We start from the raw sequence: 23,308 nt of genomic DNA on the forward strand, positions 1-23,308 counted from the left end.
TATATATATATATATTTCAAACTCGATCATTCTTGCAGTAGTGTTTTACTGACTCTTAAATTCAACAAACCAAGTTTTAAGCCTTAAATACTCTAAAATATTTAGACATTGCGTACAAGGGCTGAAAATACTGTTGTTTTAGATGTGTCTATTGACAGATTTCTTTTTCCATCTACTTTTTCGTTTATTGCTCTAAAACCCCTTTCTGCTGAGACTTGCTTGACATAAATGCGCACTATGAAGTTTACTTTATACCGTAAGAAACATAAGGTTAGGTCAGTGAAAATATATCGACTAAAATTGACAAATCACATTTAACTTGATCAAGTTAATAAATATGTTTATATCTAATTCAGAAAGCCATTAAGTTGGCGTTTTCGTCCGTCTGTTTTGGTCCGTTTTGCCTTGGCTCATTTAAAGACGATATAAATTCCACCAATTCTTCGTATCGACCTCTGGGCCATTTGTCGCCTCTGCTGACTGGGCCGCTACCACGAAGCAGAGTGAAACACAAGCTTTACACACTCACACATGCGCCAGCTCACACCAAACACCCGGGAGAGCTCAGGCGTGAAGACATACAGCATCAGTCACATAAAAAAAACAAAAAAACCACTTCCTCCTCAGCCACCCTTATGCACGTTTCACCTGCGCTTCATGGTGCTCCCTCAGTTAAAAAAAAAAATCAGACTGTTAATTGATAATCCTATTAGCACATGAAAGGCAACATCTGGCTTGTTCCAGAAGCAATCATTCTTTCATAGGGCAGTAATTTGTTTTCTGGATGAATGAGCATCCGTCCCGGTGAGGCGGCGGCCATGCGAGGTGGAGTTGCACTCCGACCTTCGTTAGGACGCAGTCTTTGCAGGCTGAATGTAAAAACACTCAGACTTGAGGAAAAAATAGACTTTTTTTTACTCAAACTTAAATGCTTCATATCACTAACCATATCCATCAAAAGGTTTTAAATGCCTTTTAGTTGGGTGAAAGAAATAGATTTCATTCTTTTTGCTGATTCGTGAACACTGACTAAGGTAAATGTGGTCTGTAGTGCTTCACATGTTCTGATTTTTATTTTTTATTTTTTTTGTGATCTCCTTGGTGAGTCAGTGGTGCAATCTTGGAGTAATTTTGGGAGTTGATCACTCTTGGGAAGATTCACCACTGAACACTGTTTTCTTGTTTAAGGATAAAGGACTTTAACTGCGGTTTTCTGTAGTTTCAAAAATGTTTTTCTTCAAACTGATGGATGTCAGTGACTTTGTTCACATCTGTACCTGAATGTCTGTAGACCGAGGGCATAGATTGTTGCTTTCTGAGATGTATTAACCTACTTGATGTTGTCAGATTGGTTCCATTTGACTGATTTGGGTGGGGCTTATGAAAAATTACCCAATAAGTTCCTTTCGGAGCTTGTAACTGCAGAAACATTCCAGTTTCCAACAGATTGAAAGGGTCAATATTTCTTCCTGCTCAGTTTCTCAGACTTAAAATACTGTCGTTCATCTCTTTTTTTTTTCCTTCCATCTTTCTTTTTTCTTTGGGTTTGTTGAAAGTGAACCAAAGCCGTAGGGGGGAGATGGCGTCAGAGCAATGACAAGAGCCGTGGTTGAAAGAGAGACAGAGCGATGGATGGGAGGAGAGTTGTGAGGATGACTGTGACTGGTGCTGGCTTTGCTGTGTGGAAGCTGAAGGACATTGGACACATGAAGGTTTTCTCTTCATCATTCCTCGCCACACATCTGCAAACCCCACCTACTTCCGATCTATAAGAAGATGCCTTGATTATCTTCTAGTGTCAGCTCTCACTGCCTTTTCGTTCTGTGCAAAAAGCTGGCTTGAATTTTTGAAGGAAATGCTTTGTCTTTCAGTTTTGCATTTTATTTTTTAGATGGCTTTCCATCTCATGCAGCTGCAACATTGAGAGGAAATTGCAGCATCATGTTAGACCCTCTTTTATCTGTTTAGCTGATTCAGTCAAGTTGAATGTGCATCAAAAATGTCAGATGCAAAAAAAAAAAAAAAAAATTTAAAAACTCACCTCACATATTTTAACTCAGTTTCTCTGAAGTACATCCTACAGCAAATCCCCTTCAACATTTACCCCATCTTCAAGACTGATATTCTCTTCTGCTAAACATATTTAATTTTTCATCGGATGACCTTAAGGGGAAATCTTCTGCAAAGATATTCCTCGGTACCATATTCAAGACTTCTAGATTTCCTGGATTTCCCCTCCATCCGGAGGTTGTTTGAGCAGACTTTCCTCTCTCGCGGATGCAGACTGAGTGATGAAACACATGAGAGGACGAGAGCAAAGAGGCGCAACTCACCTCAGACTGAGCGATGCTGACGTAAAAGATGCGATATCCTAGATCCCCGCTTGTGCCCCTGCATGCCCGTTTCCCTCAGCGGATTAGAGGCGAGCTGGAAGAGGAGGCTTTTCCATGGCAGAAGTTGAGAGGACGCGGAGGCATGCGGAGCAGCGGCGGCGGCGGCGGCGGCGGCAGCAGCTGTTGGGAGTACTTGTCGCACATCCGCGTCCTCTGATCCTGTGGCGTCCGGACTGAGTCAACACTCCTCTGCCCCTTCTCACCGTGCCGATTGCTTTCACTCACTCACGTCTGAATGCATGCACGCTCACACTCGCTCACACACGCACACACACTCTCACACACACGCACACACACGCACACGTAGGGACGCTCACGCGCGCGCGCTGTAGCTGAACTCCGGACACCTCAGTGGCGGATCCCACGCAGGCAGAATATCCCCATCATGCCGTCGCAGTTCCGCTGTCTGGCTTTCTCCTCTTTTTCTGTGTGTCTGAGTGTGCATGAAGGTGGGTGAGAAACACACAGAGAGGGAGAGAGAGAGAGGGAGAGAAAGAGAGAGACGGGGAGAGATTAAGTGAAAAGGGGAGGGAGTTTGGGAAGCAGAGTTGGAGGGAGGAGGGAAGGTTGCGATCTAGAGCTCCAAGGTTTGGCTTCATCTGGCAGCTTCATAAAGTTCCAGGCGATCGCGATAAGTTTTTCGTAGTTTTATTTTTGCTGTACTTTTACAAAAAAATGTATTTCTTACGTCGTACCTTTCGGGCATCTCTGCATCAAAGACAGCAGCAGATGTGTTCCTGACGTGCCGGTCTTCATGCACACCTGTGTCTTTAATTCCATTGTGTTGCCCGGCATCTCCATCGAGCCGTGCCTGTCAGGTGGGATCATTCTTCGGAGTTTCATTACAAGACCGTTCACCTTCTGTCAACTCACTTTTTCCAAGTCCTTGGAGCTCTTCTCCTTTTGTGTGGGAAGACGATTCCATCTGCTTGTCCCTCGCTCTCTGGAGCTCGTTTGCCTGATCTCTTCTCAGCTATTTATCCATCTGTCATAGGCGAGGCAGTAGTTAGCGCCTGTTTGTTCACAAGGAAATCTGTTTTTCTTTCCAAACCTACTTAGATTTTGTAGTGTGCCATAGATGGAATGGATTAACAAATGGATTCTTCGACAGGAAAGGGCTGGCATTTGAATAAAAAAACAAAACAAAACAAAAGAAAACTTCAAGATGTGGAAAAGTATGGAAAAGGATATTGGAGTGTGGAAAATGTTTGTGTTTTCAGATTTTACTCCCTATTCACTGGTTCAAAATATGGGATTAATAGATCTATCGCTCCTTCCACTCATTCATTCATCGTTCTTTGATTCATCGGTCCATCTGTTTTTACATACATCCTTTCGTCTGTTCATCCACGGATCCATCTCTTCATCAATCCATCTATCCATCTGAACTAAATGGAACTTAATTGATTCTGACCATTTGTGTTCATGCGACTCCATTTTGAGATTTTAAACATGCACAACCAATACCACACCAATATTCCTCGTTGAGCCAGTGCAGATGAAGGGCCCTGAACAACAGAAGGCCTGCACTCATACTTAAAGCCAGATCACTTAACTTTACAAAGTAGATTAAAAAAAAAAAGATTTCAAAACTTTGAGAAGCAAAGTGGTTAAAAGTTTTCATTTTGAAATGAAAACTCGATATGAACCCTAAAACAAAAGGAGGAAGAAGGTTAAATTATCCCCCCCACTCCATAAAATCCTAATCACATCAGAGTGGCTGTGTGAGAAACCAGCTGACTCTTTTGGAGACGGCGCTGTCCTTCTGTGTCGGGGAAAACCCGAGCTCTGCTGGAAGCCTCAGGTCTCATGATAATGAGCTGCGGCTCTACAGACAGCAGCTGCTACCGAGTGTGTATGCGTCTGTATGTGTGAACGACTTCATAGCATTACTTAACAGAACAGCAGACAGCTTCACAGCTTTCCTTCAGCAAAGTATTAGATCTTTCACCTCTCAGAACCAGTGAAGACATTGTGTGTATTATTAGTTACAGGGGCAGAAATAAAGCAAACTATCTCTAATTGTTGGATCTTCAATGTGCTTTTTATAGTCGTTTATGGTTGGCTTGTTCTGTAGCCCCATTTTTAATCAAATCTTTTGTCAGCTCCTTTATTCAGTCTATTAAAATTATATATTTTTTTGATTGCTTTTTTTATAATTGCTGCTTTCTTGTTTATCAAAATAATCATACAAACTAGTTTTGAAGAAAGGTAGACTCTGGGAGGAAACCGTTTTCAAGGTCAGTGATTCCCAATCTGGGGTCCACTGAGGGGTAACAATGGGTTCCAGGTTATGCTTAATTCGGTGAAAACACTTAACTTCATTTAAATATTTTATCCTGGAGATAAAATAACAAAAACATCAAACATTCTTACATATTTTTTTTTTTAGATATACTAGACTTAAAAGTGAAATTTTCCTAAAAAAAAAAAAAAAAAAAAAAGGCTTTATCTGTAAAGTCTGCCGTTTGCAGTCTTCTGATCGATCACAGGTCTTTAAAAAGCCAGACCTTCCAATTCTGATATTGGTTAATACCATTTTTTTTTTTTTTTTTTATAAATATATGCATATAACTGGCACTGTCAGGTGTTAGAGGACAACAGTACACTTTCAATTTTCCAATCTCATTTTATTTAAAAGCACTGAGCAATACACATGAAACAACACAAACTTGTTTTAGCTGCACGTGAGGTACTTCTCTCTAATATGAATAGTTTAGAGCGGTGGTCTCAAACTACATTCCTCGAGAGCCAGAGAAAAGTCTATCTTAGAAGTCTTCACATTTTTTTTAAGCTAAATTTCTTCTCCATCCATTGCTTCTGCTGTTCAGGAGAGTTCATATTTAACATAATTTGTGTTGGAGAAAACGGCTGTCAGTGAGATTATTTTACATGTTTCTGTTTAAAGGCAGGCAACATAAGCTAACTTGTGTGCAAAAATAGTTTATTCAGGTCCCAGAGCCATGGAGAACAACAGAGCACATATTGGCTAAGCGGATGTCTGGTATCCGCAGGGGTTGGAGACCACAGCCGCTTGTGAATAGCAGAAATCTGCAAATACTTGACCAAGTGCAAAACTCAAAGGAGCTTTCAAGATCAAAAAGAAATTTGTTCCTGAGTTATTGTTTGCCAGGTGCTTAACAGTGCACAACACGGCTGTATCAAACTGGCTGCTTATTTTAGACTGACAATAACACATCCACCTCAAAGCTTTGTTATTGCGCTGCCAAGCAGCAAGAGGCTGCAATTTTAGCACAGGAGAAAACTGAATATATTCAGTAATAATGTGACAGTGGCAATGTCTGGTATTTTACTACCCAAATTGATGTCACTTTTTAATGGCTATAAATTGCCGTCCTTGTTAAATATCATGTGCTTTAATGTTTTTTATTCCTAAACCAGGCCTACCTTTGTTCCTTTCTATAAAGACATTTCCACCTTGCACTTCTGACAAATGCCATTCATTTTTAAGGTGCAACTGAAATACTGCTCAAGTTTTCATTGTCTTTTTGCCGAAAGCTTGTTCTGCTTTCATGCTAACTTTTACTTTTTCTATTTCTTGGAACAAAATTTGCAGTAGTTGCCAAAAAAAGAGGAACATTGTTTATTTTCTCAACCATTCTCAATTGCAAATATTTGCATTTCCTCCCTTGCGAATATTTGCATTTTTAGTTGACCCGGGTTTGTTACCAGTCTGTCACATCAGCTGCTTTGAGTGTATTCAGCCACACAGCATGCGCGAGAAAGTTGACTGTCATTTCTGTGTTGAGTTGGATTCCTCGAAGGAGACGAGAGCTGTCAGTTTATTCTGGCCTGGTAGCGCAGCAGTCATAGGAGAGAAAAAGGAAGAGATATATATATATTTTTTAACCTTTTTTCTGCTGTGTGTGTTTGAGAGAGAGCGTGTGTGTGAATTTAGAGGCTGATCTGGTGTGTCTGTTGTGCAGCAGCAATGCCACAGGAAGTCTCTGCCACTGACAAGAAGCCGAAAACGTGTCCACCAGATACGTCAGAGGGAGTGTGTCCCTTTCTGCTGCAATTCCTAAAGGTCTTTTCATCAAAACTACACCAAAAGAGGAATTTAAAAATCTCTTAAGGAGGGCTTAAGCATATTTACCAAAGTGTGAACTTTGACTGGGCCATGTCAGCACAAAAATATGCACTGAGCTACCTACATTGTAGCTCTGGATGGGTTGCTTTCTTCTTGGAGGCAGAACCTTTCCTCCAGTCTCAAGTTTTCTGCAACTGCTAACACATTTTTCTTATGGGATTTACCTGTATTTAGCACATTCTATCTTAAATCTTTAAATGTATCCAAATGGTGATCACAGAAGTATATTTCGATTACAAACCAAGTACCTGTGTCCTGTTTTTTTTTTTTAAGAAAGTGGCATTTTATCAAAGGCGTTGTCCTTCCTTGGTGCTAGCTTACAAAAAAAAAGAAATATGGATTTCAGTTTTTGTCAAATTATTAGTAGAATACCACCTGCATACAAATTGCACAGGCAAAGAATAGAAAGGGATGGAAAAACAGCAGCCCTTGAGCACTTCTCGCACTGGCTTGTAAAATGGAGGCAGAGCTGACACATACAATACACTGCACTTGGCCACTTGTGCATGATTCAGCAAACCCACTTGGCTCCGACATGAGGCCAACAGAAAGGCAGCGAGAGCCCTCTTTCCATTGAATCGAGGAGGGAACTTGTCAGAGGACAGGTAAAACTATCCACATGCTGTTTGTTTGTTTTTTTTTTGTTTGTTTTTTTAGCAGCAGACATCTTTACGCATTCTCATTTCAAAAGAGAAAACTCTGGTTTGTATCGATTCCTGATATCTTGCGGTGTACGGAAGCTTTGAAGGGGCATTTCACACCTCCTTGGATGAATTCATTATGTTTACCTTAACAGAAACACTCACCTAAAGAAACTTTAACATGTGCAATCGAGCGAAGGACATTTTTCCTTCACAGCAAAGCTCGTATGCTCGTCACCAAGCGGGAATCTTTGACTGGAGGGGGAAAGAAGTTACTCACCAATCCTATCAGAATGGCAGACAGGGTGGATTTACCGGAGCATGAGGGGTTTGTGTGGGTCAGTTAATGCACTCTAACATTTTTCACTAATTAAATAAAGCTATTGTTGCAGAGAAATGTCCACATCAAGAGATTTACTGTGCTATGAATTCAACATAATATGTGGAAGTAGAATTTTTCTGTTTTTATGTTTGAGATCTCTTGTGGTTTCAGATCAAACCAAACAATATTTATTAATAAAGATAGTCAAATATTGACTTCAATTGTTAATGGAAGGAATATGCACATCCCCACAATCTCCCTCTCCCAAAAACATATTACATTAGGGTTACCCCTTCTTCTTTTATAAATTTCCTGTGTGCAATCATTTATTCACACAAGTATAGCTTCCTTCCGTTTTTTTAAAATATCACATCACACGTGTAAAGAATTCTGTCTGCACGTCATTTCCTTTCGTAATCAGCCAGCTAAGTCATGTAGTGTCAGGCTGAGAGTAAAAATAGAATAGGTAAGTCATTTTGACTGCTGGTGGTCATCAAACCCTCTTTCTCTTTATTCTCTCTGCTCCCTTTGCTCGTACTCTCCTCTCCAGAGATGTGTGGCAGCTCAGGACATGGCTCAATATAGACTGGCGTGCCATTTCCCCACTGGCTTAATTAAAGGCCTAAAACAATGATCAGCTAATGCAAAAGCCCTCCCCAGCTTGTGCAAACATCCCCCTCCCAGCCCCCCCACTTCGCTTCTGTCAGGCGCTGAAGTGAGATGAATTATAAGACAGACACAAGCTTGATAGCAGCTTGTGATGCATCTGGCTTTGTCCTTTAATCACAGATTTTTCATTTCCACTGAAATTCTGTTTCATTTGCCCTCAAGCATAAGATGGATATTGAGTCTAGGTTTGGGAAATCTACAGCTCCTAGAACTGGTGATTGATATCAGGGGCAAAGTTTCCTTTATTTTCCGAAAGAACGGTAGATGTTTTGCATCTTCATCGTAGCGGTATGTTAATAGGTTTTGTGACCCTTGAGTCTGATACACGGTGCCTATTTTTATTGCTCATCTTGTGAATCAAACTAATTTTGACATTTTCTTTTGTTTTTTGTTTTTTACCAAGAACTTATTTGGGTTATTTCACAACTATAGGGAATTAACACAAACATTTTGATTGCATGTACTTATTTTCGTATAATATCTCTGACAATACACAAAAACGATCTCTTCAGTCCTTTCCAGTTGGTTTTACTTCAAACACAGCACTGAGGTTGTCTTAGATGACACACACCTTAACAGTGATTCAGCTGAAACTTTTGTGTTGGGTGTAGTTCACCATAAGATACTGGTTGACACTGTCAAAAGGTGGTGCGAACCATATAGTGCTAGATTGGTTCAGATCTCACTTGTAAGTCTGGGACATCATTTGGCAACGATTGTATGTGAATAAAGATCACATGTGGGGTTCCTCGAGGTTCTCCTATTATCTTATGTAATCTGATGTCACAACTCCTTATCATATTTATGTTTCTAACACAAAAGCCCTTTTTTTTCCCCATCACAGTACGTCCACAAACTGTTACAGTTTCTTAGTCAGCGTCTATCCGTTGTCTCCGTCTCATGAAATCAGGTTGAGGTGGTAACGGGTCCAAGGTGGAAACCAAACATCCCTTTCCCTAGTGACACTGCTGCTCGCTCTGGTGAATGCCAGGGCCTAAGTAGATATACACTGACTGGCCACTGCATTAGGTAGAGTACCGCTTGTTGAAACAAGCAGTCACCTGCCACCCAATTGTAGCATTTAGAAAACCACTTGCTGAAGCTCAAACTGAGCACCAGAATTGGGAAGACAGAGGATCTAAGTGGCTTTGATCATGGCAATGTTGTCGGTGCCAATATGCTAATCTGAGCATTTCAGAAAGTTGAGGTCAAAAATCATATTTTTGATTTAATGAGGATCATCCCAAAAAAAAAAAAAAAGGGGAGAAAATATCTCCTTTGCATGATGTCTTTTTGATGTCGGAATGAAATGTGCAAACAGGTTCAAGATGACAAGGCAACATTTGCTCATATGACCAGTTTGATATCTAATATATCTGGAATACTCTCTAAATGCACAGCAAATCAGCTACAATGGCTCACAGTTATCAAAACTGGCCAATAACAGATTGGAAAAATTTTTGCAAATGTGTTACAAATTTGACATGAACAACATAAAGTCATAGATCCATCCTGCCTTGTTTCAGGCTTGTAGTATAATGGTGTGGAGGTTATATATCTTGATGCATGTTGGATCCTCTTTTACTCTTTATGTAATAATAAATAATTTAATCTTATGACATTGCTGGAAATTTGCATGACATGTAGAAAAATGCTGGTCAGTTAACTTTGTTTTGGCTCAACCTGCCCCACCCCCCTCCAAAAACAGAAACCGCTGAGTTATTAGGCCTGACAGGATGTGCAAATACATTTTTTAGCTCAATTCTCTCACATATCCTCATACATACATCAAAGAGGCAATTGATAGACTCTGGAAATAGTGCGGAGGAATATTTTGTCCTATCTCCAAATCTTTTTCTTTTTTTTTTTTTTTTCCTCAAGAAGGCCTTGTTTGACCTACCTTCCTTTAACTCCCCTGTTTAAAATGAAAGAGTTGTCATGGTAACACTACTGGTGTCATTCCAGTGAGAAAAGTGGAGAGATGAGCCACAAGAGCTCTGGCTGGCCTTAGAGAGCTTCTGGTTTACTCCATACACAGCTTGTCACTTTAATAGACCTGCACAGACTGTGAGATGAGTGGAAAGATTATAACTTTACTAAACTGGGCAACTGTGAACTGGACTGCAGACCCTAAATATTTCCATTTGCAAACGGATCTCACATCTTTTCCTTTCATTACCCCTAAGCAGCTTCTGTGGCATGTGTTTCTGTTTTATATTTAGATCTAGATGTGTACTTGCAAGATCTATCACCTCTATTTACTCCACCATCCGCTGATTAAAGTACTTTGAAATCGGTGCTTAGCAGAAATATTTATGCCTCTTGACCTTTTTTTTAAATAATTTTTCATTCATTGCATTTTATGTATCAGAAGCAAAGTAACATTTGTTTCAACTTCTTTTGTAAATGAAACTCTGATAAGTGGCGGGCCAATATATCCTGTCCCTTTTAATGGAGACACCCTAAATAAAACAACTGTCACCGAAACAAGTAAAATCCACAAAAAGTTGAGACCCCTACTAATGAAAGACATTTCAATAGTTCTAACAAATATATCCTAATAGTCCTTGAAATGCACAGTTGAAACACAACAGCAGAAGATGACAGGATGTGCAAATACATTTTTACATCCCTAATTCCCTACAGAGTTGGGGATCACAACAGCCTACAAAGAGCTGAAATCGGCAAATCCTTTAAAAAGTTTATAAATGCATATTTTATAAGTTCTGACTAAGTATACCATACCATTAGTGCTGAAGCTGGCATCCACAGTCTTCCTTATCACCGCTTTCAGGAGTTCACTCAATCAGCGCCAAGGAAAATGAATGGCACTCCTGGACTGGCTGCTTTTGCAAACGTCAACCAATAGTGTGTCAAGTAGCATTGTGCCTCGGCGTTTAATCTTCCCAAGATGCATTTTCTTCAGCATGTTTTAGATGTGCTGTATGAAAAAAAATCTTCAAATTGGTGAATCGGCAAATACTGAACCACGACTACCAGGGGGTCCACTGCAATGTACAACTGTTGTGGAAAAGCAACATTGCTCATACCCCCAGACACACGATCCCTACGGTTAGATTTTCAAAACAAAACTGTGCTCTGGGGATGCTTCCTTCCATAGACGATTGTAAGAGAGATGAAGCTAAACAAAGGACACTGGTAGTCTTCAGGAATAAAGTCACCTGTTCACCACTGCAGGTACATCACTTCTCCTTTGGCACTCTTGATTGAAAACTAGGAGTCAGCTTAAGGGGTTTACATTTTTGTGTGTTGCCTCGGAACCTTTTTGCAAGTCCCATGCCAACAGCGTGTAAAGTTTGCTGAGGGCGTTTTATCTTGAGGATTCATTCACAGCTGAAGAGATGCCGCGAATGAGCAAATATGGGATACCCTCTGTCTTTTTTTTTTTTGCCTGGCTGGGAGAGATGCTGCAGAAGGCTCCGAGCCGATTACTTCTGAAGATTGTTGCCTTCTTTGAAGCCCTTTGCTTCTTTTATTAATAAATTGACTGCCAAGCTTGTGTATACACTGCTATTGCTGGAAAAATCCAGCCGCCCTTGGTGACAGGGCTATTTGTGAGTATGGGAATGAATAGTTTGTTCTTCAGTTTGGAGAATAAAACTTTCCATTTTCCTCTTTTATATGCTCGCTTGAACAGTTGTCTTTGTGCTACTTTCAAATTCTTTCTTAGCTTTTAATGCTGAAGAGCTGAGGCTAACTGAGGCTTATAAGCCCTCATTGGTCAAAGAACCTCTCTACTCTTCACTTCACTGAAAAACATTTCTGTGTTTATTTCGCAGCACTCACGTTTCTGTGATGCATTACAGAAAGGGAAGTGAAGTGGTTCTTGCATTGTATGGCCTTAGGAAAAGTGGAGGAAACAAACATAACGAGTTAATGCAGTTGGCTATTGTAACGGTAGGACAATTTGTGTTTTATTAACATTATTCCATCAAGCAAGGAAATAGTTTCTACTAGTTATAAGATCTGGAATGCAGATCTGTTGTAGTTGCAGAAGAACCCGAAGTCTCCAGCAGAACTGAATGCCTTGTGAATGTTGGAGACCATTAAGCCGCCGGGTTACATCGCTTGCATGATAAATTCACTGTCCACCCCGACTTTTATCATGATATCCCTTCTCCAGATTTCCCCTAGGTATCGATTTGGTGAAGAACTAATTTCTTCAAAATGGCATAAGGTGCACTTGGCAATCGACTGACAACAACTTCGCTAGCCAATAGAGCAGAGACTACATTCGGATATTTATCAGGAACATCATAAAATGCACGAAGACCAGAACATAAAATCCCCTACCAGAATATTTGATCTGTCACAGTGTTGGTATTATAGGTTTTGGGCTTGCTGTTTGTTTTTTTTGTTGTTTTTTTGTCATTATTAATAAGTCCTTGCATGAAGACTAGCGGTAGTTGATTAGCTAATTTAATCACCTCCTCTACATTTTCAAGGTTTATGTAGGCAACTTTGTATACATAATAAAACTAGCTTCAGAATATTGCATCAAAGTCAGGAAAGTCTAAAGTTTTTGAAGTTCAAGATCTTGTGGTACGAAACGATGACTAACTGTAGTGTTTTTCTTTTTGCTCTTCATGCGAGTCTTAACTAACTTTTTTTTGTTTTTACAATATTGCTTCAGATGTTCCAGTTTACCTTAGACACTTTGAAGAGCTGCTGTTTAATTTTAATTAGCACCCACATCTTGTTCCTGAACAATGTCAGTAACTCTTATTTAACTTTTTGTTAAAACGAGTTTCCATTTACTCCCACATCTTTTCTTACTTATTAGCAAATATCATCACTTTGCCTGTTTTGTGTTCCTGCTTCTCTTTCGCTCTTGATTTTTTTTTTTCTCGGTGGCTGATTATCTTGATTCTCTGAATAAATCTCTTGAGTAATTACCCTTGAATGTAATTTTCCAACACAGTGTCTCATCAGAAAACACTCTGTGTTGTTACATTAATAATTAGAGGAGCGCTTATACTGTGAAGCAGTGACAAAACACGACAGACACCATCAGCTCATTTTCTATCGGCCAGCTGCAGATTGACTTTTCTTTCGATTGGCATCAAATTTGCAGCTCGGACGGCAAACTGCAGCGCTAAAAACAGAGCTGTTGGGAACTCACAGGCTTTACAATCAGTGAAGACAAAAGAGCGGAGGAGTGCAGGGCAGCAGGTTAATGAGATCACCCACTAGGTGAGGTCGCCCACCTCGTCAAACCGGGGAAGGCCGCGACTGCTTCAGGAGTCGGATCCAATCAGCGGAGCTTGTCGGAAGCCATCAGAATCAGAGCCACGGACGGAGTCATTCTTCCCTGGTTCTTTGATTTAAACCCGATTGTTTATTGAATCCACTTCCTTCTCGTTTCCAGGGCAGCTTTGTGGCCTGCATGACTGCCATCCTGAGACAGATGGATGACTATCATTACAGTCATCTGATCAACACTTTTGGCAAGATAAGAAGTGACGTGGTGGTGAGTACGTCGTAATATGTCTGCCCTTTTCTATAAGATATTTCAGTCTGCATTTGGTCATGATAATAAAAAACCTTCATCTTCTTCTGTTGCTAAAAATCGGAAGGGTTGTTATTGTGGGTATTGCTCAATAGAATAGATTAATACATATGTAATTTGGTAATTGGATTCATAAATAAATATAGTTTTCATATTCAGAAAGAAAAAGTCATTTGTTGCAGTTAAACAAATGAACGTTGTCTTAGTCCTGGAAGAAAATTTGTTTTCCAGATGAAGAAGACGATAGGAAGCCTTACCCAACAATAGTTCACCTTACCCTCTTTTGCTGAAAAACCTTTAGTAGGATACTTTTTGTCGCCATGCACCAATGTCTCATCAGTCTGAGGAAAGTTCCCCAATCCGCTTTTAGACACGAGATGTTTTAAGAGTTCCTTGCATGAGGTAAATATCTCAGGTCTCATTTATAAAACACTGCATATGTTCTATACTAAAAGTGCAAATACGCCCATATGCTAAAAAAAAAAAAATCATGATTTATAGAACCGTTCTCACAGACACCAGAAAGAACTTTCTCCTTTATAGATCACAGCTGCACCGCCTTCTGTTCCGCCTTCTGTTCCCCACCTCACCATATGCGTTGCCAGTTTCCCCCACTGCCAAAAAAAATAGCGTTTGCGTGAGCAACTTCACGTTCTCTCATCAAGTTTGTTTTTTCATAGACTACGGCCTTATAGGGAAAGTGACGTTTCAGGCCTCGTTCTGTTGCAGTCTAGTTCCATTGGAGATTAAATACTTTGACAAATGATGTCACATTTTCCTCAAGCACCCTCTGAAACATGGTCAAATGTATTCAGTGGATCTGCAGCAAAAAAACCCAACCATGAAACTTCCAGCTCCATGTTTCACCATCTGTATGAGGCTCTCTTTCCTCAATGCTCTGTTTGGTTTCTCCAAAGCACGTTCTTTCTCATTGTAGCGCCTTTGCAATTTAAATATCAGCAATCTGCTGTAGGTTCTGTGATAACAATTTAGCCTTTTTTAGAAATTTCTTTTAGCTTCTCAAGGTAAATCAGCCTGAACGGTTCGCTACTACTGTGTTTGTGCTTATTTTTGAGAGCTCTTTAAATTCTTTACCAAACTCACAAGTTGGTGTAACTTTGTGTCTGACGGGCTCTGAGAATTGTTTGTTTTGCTTTCACTTATTTTTACATTGTTTGGCAGCAACGTTTTTTTTGTCATGATTTTGTGTCAGCGACTGTCTAGCCAGCAGTCTTCACCATGACTAGGTAGGCTACACTGCGGTCATAACATGTAATTTCTGTATTAAAAGTCTCCTTATGATACTCAAATTTTCCAAGAAACTAGATTTTGTGTCTTCATTAACTGTAAACCTTAATCATAGTGACTTGCAGAATATAAATTATAAAAGATGCAACTCTATACTATATGTGTATCAATTTTTGAATTGAATTACTGGAGTAAATTGACTTTCTGAATTTTCCTTATTTATTGAGAGGCATCTGTAAATTCTTGTCCTCCGTTTAGAGGTATGAAATTGAATTTCTTAAAGACCCTGCCTTCAGGGTCCTACATGAACAACAGAAACTGAGGAAAATGGATTACTTATTGCAGCCAGCATGTAGTGGGAGAGCAGGAATAAATCCCAATGATTTTGGTTTTCAGCCCTAAATAATCCTGCCCTTGGAGCGGCATTTCTCCAGTAGCTGTTGCCAGATTAGCATTCTATTGCTCCTTCCCGATAAATAACAAAATCAGTTTGTCAGGGAATTGGGGAGATTATGGAGCAAGGATCAGATATCAGATTAGCTTCCCAGGTACATCTGTTGAAAATACAAGGAGTCGTTTTGGGATTTACCTTACGTGACTGCAGTAGTTGTTGTCCTTATTTCATTAAACTCATATTTGCTAACATCCTGATTGGTATCATTATATTATAAACAACAAAGATATTATATACTTTTACAGACCTGTAAACAAACTATCATAAACACATAAAATAGTGTTTTCTGATATGTTTGAGACAGATTTCTGTTAAGGGAACATATTAGACTCATACACATTTCAGTAACCGGAATGACTTTGTTGTTCTGCAGTTTTTCTTCATGTGTTTTTTCTTCATTTTCTTCATATTCACACAAATTCATTTAACTAGATAAGATAATTTAATGCCAGTAGCCTGCATATTTACGTTGCTAGTTTTTAGCTGTTAAGAAGAAATCTCCCTAAAACTGAGAGATTTTGTGGCCAGTTTCTGATCACTGATTTTTGTAAAGCTATGACCCAATTTTAGCCAAACATAACTTCTCTTTCAGAGTAATTTATAACACAACTTAAACTTCTTTTTTCTTTTTTTTTTTTGTCATGTTACATCAACAAACTTAAAAAAAGAAAATGCTTCAAAGCCTATCAAAGTGTGGAAAAGTTTAGTGACCTAAACAAAGAGATGCATAACTCTTTAGAATTTTGCAATATGCCTTCATAAAATAGAATGTTAATAAAGACCTCTTCACAGTGCTCTGATTTATGAGGTCAGACAAATAACTGTTCTCATTTTGACAACTTTCTCTCTCCCACAGGATTTCCTTATGGAAACATTTATCATGTTTAAAAATCTCATCGGGAAAAACGTCTACCCCTCGGACTGGATCATAATGAACATGATGCAAAACAAGTGAGTGAAATTTTGCTGAATTAACACGCCCTCCAAACGCAAACACGAAAAAGTAAAGCAGCTTGAAAACGTCCATCTCTGTTGTTGCTAAGGAACGGCAGTGGGGAGCGAGTGAGAGTTTATTTATTTATTTATTTCCAAAAATGTTTTTCTCTCCATGCAAATATCGGCACAGGGCCTCAGCAGTGTAGCAATCAGATGAGCAGTCAGCGCAGCCTCAAACAAATGCATGAATTATAAATGCTTTGGAGTATGTTGTCTGCTAATCTCCAAATTTAGTCTCAGCATCTCTTTACTTTGCTGCTTGTTGTGCCACAGCAGCTTTCTGTTTTATTAATGTTGCCTTGCTTGAGTTTTTTTTGTTTGTTTGTTTTTTAAAATAAAGTAAAAAAAAAAAAAAAAAAAAGATTAAATACATCTTTTAGTTCAGGAGTTTAGTCAAGAACTTTTTGTTGTGCATATGTCACCTGAAAATATTTCCTTTTCATAAGTGACTTTTGCAGTAACAGAACCTGTTGTGATGCACTGTTGGGGGTTGACACATCAGAAATTGACTGTGAAAATCCGTAGTCGTCGTATTTCTCATCTACATGCATCTGAGTCAAAGTAGATTTCTTGTCGTCTCTGTGAAAATTCCAGATAGGATGAAGACATATCTGCCTTTTAAGATTTTTACTTTCCTTACTACTTCTTTTGTCTCATGAAAAGACTTGGAAAAACATCAGAAGACGTGCTGTGTTTTCTAATACTCCCTTAATTCTGCCTCCCTGCTGCTGTTCAAGTTGTCTATATATCGTGAAAGGACTTCAGCCGTTTGTCTCTCACGAGGTCTTTTTAACATGTTTGAATGGAAGAGCACCCGCAGAGTTTATTCAGGATGGATGGCTGGACAGTAAGATGAATGTTGGGACGGATAGAAGCTTGGATGGATGGATGGATGGATGGAGGGATGGATGAATGCATAGACAAAAAAAAAAAAATCCACCAAAGTGGGTAGAACCAATACACTTATCCTCTTCTCGCTATACAGTATTTGGCATCTTTTCAGACCCCTTCATTGTTTTTTTTTTTTGTTTGTTTTTTTTGAAAACGCAATTAGTGACAAATCTAGTGACTTTTTTGTAAATGAAGACCTTTATGGCAACATGTAAGCCCCTTCCATTTCTTAAAGACTTCAATCTATCTTGCACTGTCTTCCTGCAGCATACCACCAGCAGCAGTCAGAGCAGAGGAGAACTCATTCCACCCCGTATCCACACTGCTAATGAATCATTTTAGTGCAAAGCTAAGAAATTCTAAAGAGCCATCCTTGCAACATTCATCATTCCAAGCCCTGACTCTCCACCAGAGTGCGTGGACACAAACCAAGGTGTATTGTTGTAACCAACAGGGAAATCCAACCTCAGTAGCCTCCGCTCAGCCCAAGGAGGCCAGCACTGAGATGATTTTAGGAAAATTACACACTCAGAAGACAAAAACATAAAGACAACACCCTTAAAAATTCTTAAGGTTTCAAAAAAAGTTGATTTGGGGTTTAGTTACACTTCAAAGACCTTACATTTTCTTCATTAGAAGCTTGATGTGACAGTTATTGTACTACACAAAATTTCTTGCAAAACTTTAATGTTTCCTCAAGCTGCTCGTTTCGAGCTCATGTTGTGCAAGAGGATACAATTTATTTATTTTTTTATCTTATTTCTTGAACTGACTGAAACAGACAGACATTCCCTTCGGCAATGAACAATGAATCATACTTGAAACACTTTTTCTCTGGAACCACTGAAGATTAAATGTTGTTTTTTTTTTTTGTTTTTTTTACCATGTTAGCAAATAGAACCAATTATGTACGAATGCTTAAGTTGAGTTCTGTTTTTGTAACATTTTTTGTTGTTGTTATTCTTGCTTGTGTGGAAAAACAAGGTGTCAAACATTGAATCTGACAGTACATGAACCTGTCTGTATAGGTTCATGTACTGCCAGTACCTTTTATCACAAGGTACTGGCCATGTGATAAAACTGCAAAGCCTGCTTATGAACCCTGCCCACATGCATCTGCAGGATATGGTAGAACGACTGCACCTCTGGCTGTTTAACAATCTGAGTGTCTCCTGGTAAACTGGGGTCAAACGTTTGTTTTAAACGGCACTTGCATTAGTCAGAATTTGTTTTTGCGGGTGTGGAAACCAGCTATTTGCAGCAGGTGCTGTGCTTATTATGCTGGCCTCTATTTGACTCTGAGCAGTTTTCAGCCTCTTCCTATTCCTGCCAGCAGCAGCATCTCCAGCTATGGCATTTGACTACAGATTGCATTGCTAGATTTAGATTATATCGCTTTTATTCATCCAGTTGATTGCTGCATGCCGTATTCCTTTCTAAGGGAGACAGTATTTGATGCCTGTGTCACAAAGCAAGAAACATTGAAGTGTTTTGCTGCCAGTTCCCTTCCGGTGAGCGGAAAGTGACATCTGTTTTCGTGTTGGCGAACAAGGGAGGCCTTATTGACCTTTCCTTAACCTCACACTCAACATTTCAACATGACTCATTTTGCATTTAACATTAAAAAAAAAGCTCATTTAACAACTTATGAGCTGATGTAACCCTGTGATTCAGCCAGATTGATGATACCACTGAGGTGCCATCAGGTTTTTTTTTTAAGCTGCTGCTTTGTACCGCGGTGCATAAAGAGTTTTATTTTTGACGCCGACTTGAGACCAGTGTGTCATCCCCTTTGCCTCAGCAGACTCATTGTCAGCTAAACCTTTGTACGCTTGTGCATTTGTGACAGGCAGCCAAAAGATTAATTCAGCATTCGAGCTTGTGCGTTCTGTCACTTGCTTGAGGTAAATTGTTATTTATTTCAATGAAAAACAAGTCTGTCAAAGCCTGACTCATCTCACCTTCTTTATACTTGAGCTTGTTGAAATACTTCAAGTGCATGCTTCATGACAAATTAGCCAAACTCCTCCATTTGTTGCCATCTGCCTGAGAGTGTTTGATTGGATGTGTTCATGCCTCCTCACAGAGCAAGGTGACACAAAGCTTCATTCCATGACAGCGCAATTAATGTTTTGCAAAACCTTTTTTTTCTTCTTTTAATTGCCTTAAGCAAACACTGAAGTTGGACCCAGGTCACAGTAGCATATCAAGTCTTGATTAGAGCTGGGCATTGTTAGGAAACTCGCTGTTCAATTCGATTTTAATTCAGTATTGCTTTCAATTCTTCAGTATTGACTTAATATTAAGTTGTATGGAAATACATCATTCGATTACCTATAAATGACTTTATGTATTACTTTTTTTCTAATATTTCCGGCCCATATAAACAGCCATGGTGGTATGCGTTACTTTAACAGTGTCTACATTCACATTTTTATCTCAAAATTAAAACGGTAGCACAATAACACTTGTTTTAAATGCAAATATTGTATTAAAATTGAAGTAAAGTGTATGCAAACATAAAAAAAAAGTATCCTTGTAGAAACTGAGGTTACTGTTGCAACGTGCAGGAGAAGGACATGCAGTCACTGTTTTTAATGAAGATCTTTGAGCAAAGGCATCTAACACTAGTACACCAATATTCACTTTTCACATTTCAGCAGACAAATAATTGCTTTTTATTTCACTTAATAGGACTGTTATGGTATTTGATCTTGTTTTTAATTGTAACATCTACTGTGAAAAGAGCTTTATGACATGCTGGAATGCTCTTCAGGCTTCTTCATGGGTGTCTTGATTGTGATGAACTCATGTCACATTGAGCTCAGTGATTTGAAACCCCTACTGTCAGCAGATGGCTTCTGTTATGTCCCCACATTGTGGTAGCACCGCTAATGAGACGGGCTTAACCTCCTACTCTTTCTCCGGCCATCAGTTCCTACTTTCCTCCGGGTAGCAAACGGATTTATGGGCTCTAATTGCCCCGGTGACAGCAGCATCAGCGGGGTCAGCCACAGACTGTCGTTTACCACTGCGCCAACTGGCCACGACTTGAGAGTTATGATTAATTGGCAATGGAGAGCGTCTCACATGTGTTCTCTGAAGCGACATGAAACACGTTTGCTTGTTTTGATCATTTTATTGAATATCTCTGATGTGGTTACTTCTGATGAGTCAGTCAGATTTTGTGTTTTATGTCACTCCCTTTTTGACAAACACAGCAGTGGCAAATACAATACTTCATTAACTGATTATTTAAAAAAAAATTGTGATCCTTTTTGTATTCATGGTCAGACAAATAATCAGAGTGTAATTGGGGCCTGCATTGCAGTGCATAGGAGAGCATTGACACTTGTAAGACACCATGCCAGTGATGCCCCACATGCTACTGATAGCATTTAGGCTAACATTAGCATTCTGGCTAATTTTAGGTTATATACTAAGCAAAAATTAGTATATAAGCTAACATGGAGTAAGTCCATGTTTCTCAACATGCTTGTGACTCTCCACATGCTATTGAGGACATTGTAGCTTACCTTATGCTACAATGCTAATTTTAGCATCAGACTGCTGGGTTCCAACCGACGGGCACACTTTGGCAGTCCCCAGTTTAAATTTCTTCAGAAATGTTCTAGTTAGTGACATTTAATGTGCTCTCTCACTCTTGACTGCATTACACTTTAGCCTGTCACCAACGTCTAAAAGCTATTTAATTACTCAGGTAAATTACTGTTTCATAACATGACAAAATTAGTAAAATTTTAAAGTTCCAGTTCAGTTTTAACGTTATGAAAGTTATGTGGTCGAAGGAAATGTGCGAAGTAAGAAATGGGAACGAAGAAGCTTTTTAACTCTGATATTCATTCCATCATCCTCTTCCTCTGACTCATTAGCTGATGTTTTATAAAACTGGGTGGCTGCCATTCAGACTTTCCTAAATAAGTAAAGACTCATGGAGGATCAGGAGGGCTGTTCTGCAAGGCAAAAAAAAACAAAAAACGAACAGGTAGTCGGTTTGAATAAAGTTATTTAATTTGTAAAGCTGTATGTTCATAACCTAGCATATAAAAACTTTTAACAATGTCTCTTGTTTTATATCTGACTTTTGTAAGATTTGTATAATTGAAAATACTATTTGAGAAATGTATCTTACTTGGGCCATGTAAGATAGATGTAAGTGGTCCCACTTTTTACATAAACACTGCTAAAAAAACACACACACACACACACACACTTTGGCACACATTGCATCTACTTCCAAAAAGTTGATGCTACCAAAATGCCTAACTTATTTGTCTGTTACGATTGAGCTGGTTAAACACATTTTGTTTGCCTATGTATGGTTTCTTCTGAGGTTTCTTCTGAGGTAAAAGTGTAAACTGCACAAGTATATATCTGGAATGGTAATGCACTAAAGAATGTATGAGTCTGTATGGGCGTTTGTCCCTTTTTTAACCCCCTTCCAATGCTGAACTTTTGGTTCAGCAGTTATACACATCATCTCCTACTTGTTATTTCCTCTCTTTTTTTGTCATTGTAAACCAAGTAAAAGTGACATTTATTTTCCCAAATTACATCCAATTACCTCCATTTTGGTTACAATGGCCTTAAGCACTGTAATCGGCAGAGCACAGTGACATAATGATAACAGCGGTCTTAATAAAAGGCTGACACAAAGACACTGGTGCATGTAATCCATCATAACAGCGTTGACTTAATTGCATAGAGTCTAAGTTTAGAGTTTCCATTTGGTCTTTAAAAGACTTTTTAAACCAGAAAAATCCCACCATACAAATGAAAAGTTATACTTGAGGAGATAGCAATATAATCACCTTTATAAGTGTGAATATTTAAAGTAAAATATGAATGATAAAATGTTATTGTAAGTGTGATTCATTTCGGTATAGTTTGATGAGATACGCCTTGCACAAACTCTCTTCCAGCTTTATTAGGTGTGCAGTTCCGTCAGGTTCTCTAAAACGCAACAGCTGGGAAAAATGTTACTTGGTCTCAGTTTCACCTCCAACATTTAGAAGGTGAGGTCAGAACTGGATGGGAAAACATGAATGCAGAAACACTTCTGTATAGTCAATGTTCAGGCTATCGGTGGTAACATAATGGCATGGGACTATTTTCTTGACACTCTTTGGGTCCCTTAGGTACCAGCTGATTCTTCTTTAATGGATACGGCCTACCTGAGCATTGTTCCTCAGTATTTCTATTCATTGTAACTTTTTCATGTACCTGCAGTTTGAACATAAATCCTCCGTTGAACCCGTTATCTCATTTAGATCACCACTGTCGAATTGAAAGGTCCCGTTTCATGACTCTGCGTATCTGGAATTCAAATAAGTATTGATGCTCACAGCAATCAGCTGTGATTAAAAGTGCTACCGTGCCACTTTTATTCTGTTATTCTGAAACCCTACTTTGCAGTCTCATAACTGTGTTAAGGATCCAAGCTGTCTCACTCTATAAAATTTAGTTATATCTTTATTAAATGACTTTGAGAGAAAAGGGATTTCATTTTATCCTTCTTATCACTCAGATGTGTCTGTGTGCAAAAAGTCTCATTTTTTCCCCCCTCTGTTATAACTTGTGCATTATGAAAAGACAAAATGTTAAAGGTTTCACCGAATGGATTTTGTTTTAATTGCTTCGTTAATATTGAAGCACGTAGCACCATTTCATTAAATGTTTGACATGAACTTTGCCACAAACGGCAAACTCCGGTGCAGAAGGTGAACTCCCTTAGCCCAAAGTGCGAGTAGTTCTGCCTAAGCCTGTTTGTTCCCTCATTAGTAACCCATTCACTTCTTCACGCATTTTCCTGAAATGGGAAGCAGCTTCTTTTCATTACAACAGGTGATATGTCTGTAATTTCAGGCACCCACAATGCAACTTTGAGGAACTCTGACATTTGCATCAGACAGCAAGCTGCCAAGTTTGAGAGGACTGCAACCTTTTCTCACAATATTTGCAAAACCGACAGACCAACTGGCCTGCAGGTTCAAACAGTAGTTAGTCACTTTTTTATCTACTTCCATCATGAG

The 23,308-nt window shown here is 39.1% G+C and overlaps 2 protein-coding genes across 2 annotated transcripts in view; one reads left to right on the forward strand and one right to left on the reverse strand.

The window, feature by feature from the left end:
- insyn2a (inhibitory synaptic factor 2A) overlaps positions 1-2,868 on the reverse strand; it is a 34,332-nt gene extending 31,464 nt beyond the window's left edge. The window contains exon 1 of the mRNA XM_007562386.2: positions 2,334-2,868. The gene's annotated coding sequence lies outside the window, so the exon portion shown is untranslated. The remainder of the gene's footprint in view (positions 1-2,333) is intronic.
- dock1 (dedicator of cytokinesis 1) overlaps positions 1-23,308 on the forward strand; it is a 198,067-nt gene that overhangs the window by 116,001 nt on the left and 58,758 nt on the right. Inside the window, exons 28-29 of the mRNA XM_016676605.1 lie at positions 13,526-13,627; positions 16,225-16,319. Of these exons, the coding sequence (XP_016532091.1) occupies positions 13,526-13,627; positions 16,225-16,319 (197 nt within the window). The remainder of the gene's footprint in view (positions 1-13,525; positions 13,628-16,224; positions 16,320-23,308) is intronic.

The sequence above is a fragment of the Poecilia formosa genome, unplaced genomic scaffold (assembly GCF_000485575.1).
Source record: "Poecilia formosa unplaced genomic scaffold, Poecilia_formosa-5.1.2 Scaffold136, whole genome shotgun sequence".
Lineage (NCBI taxonomy): Eukaryota > Metazoa > Chordata > Actinopteri > Cyprinodontiformes > Poeciliidae > Poecilia > Poecilia formosa.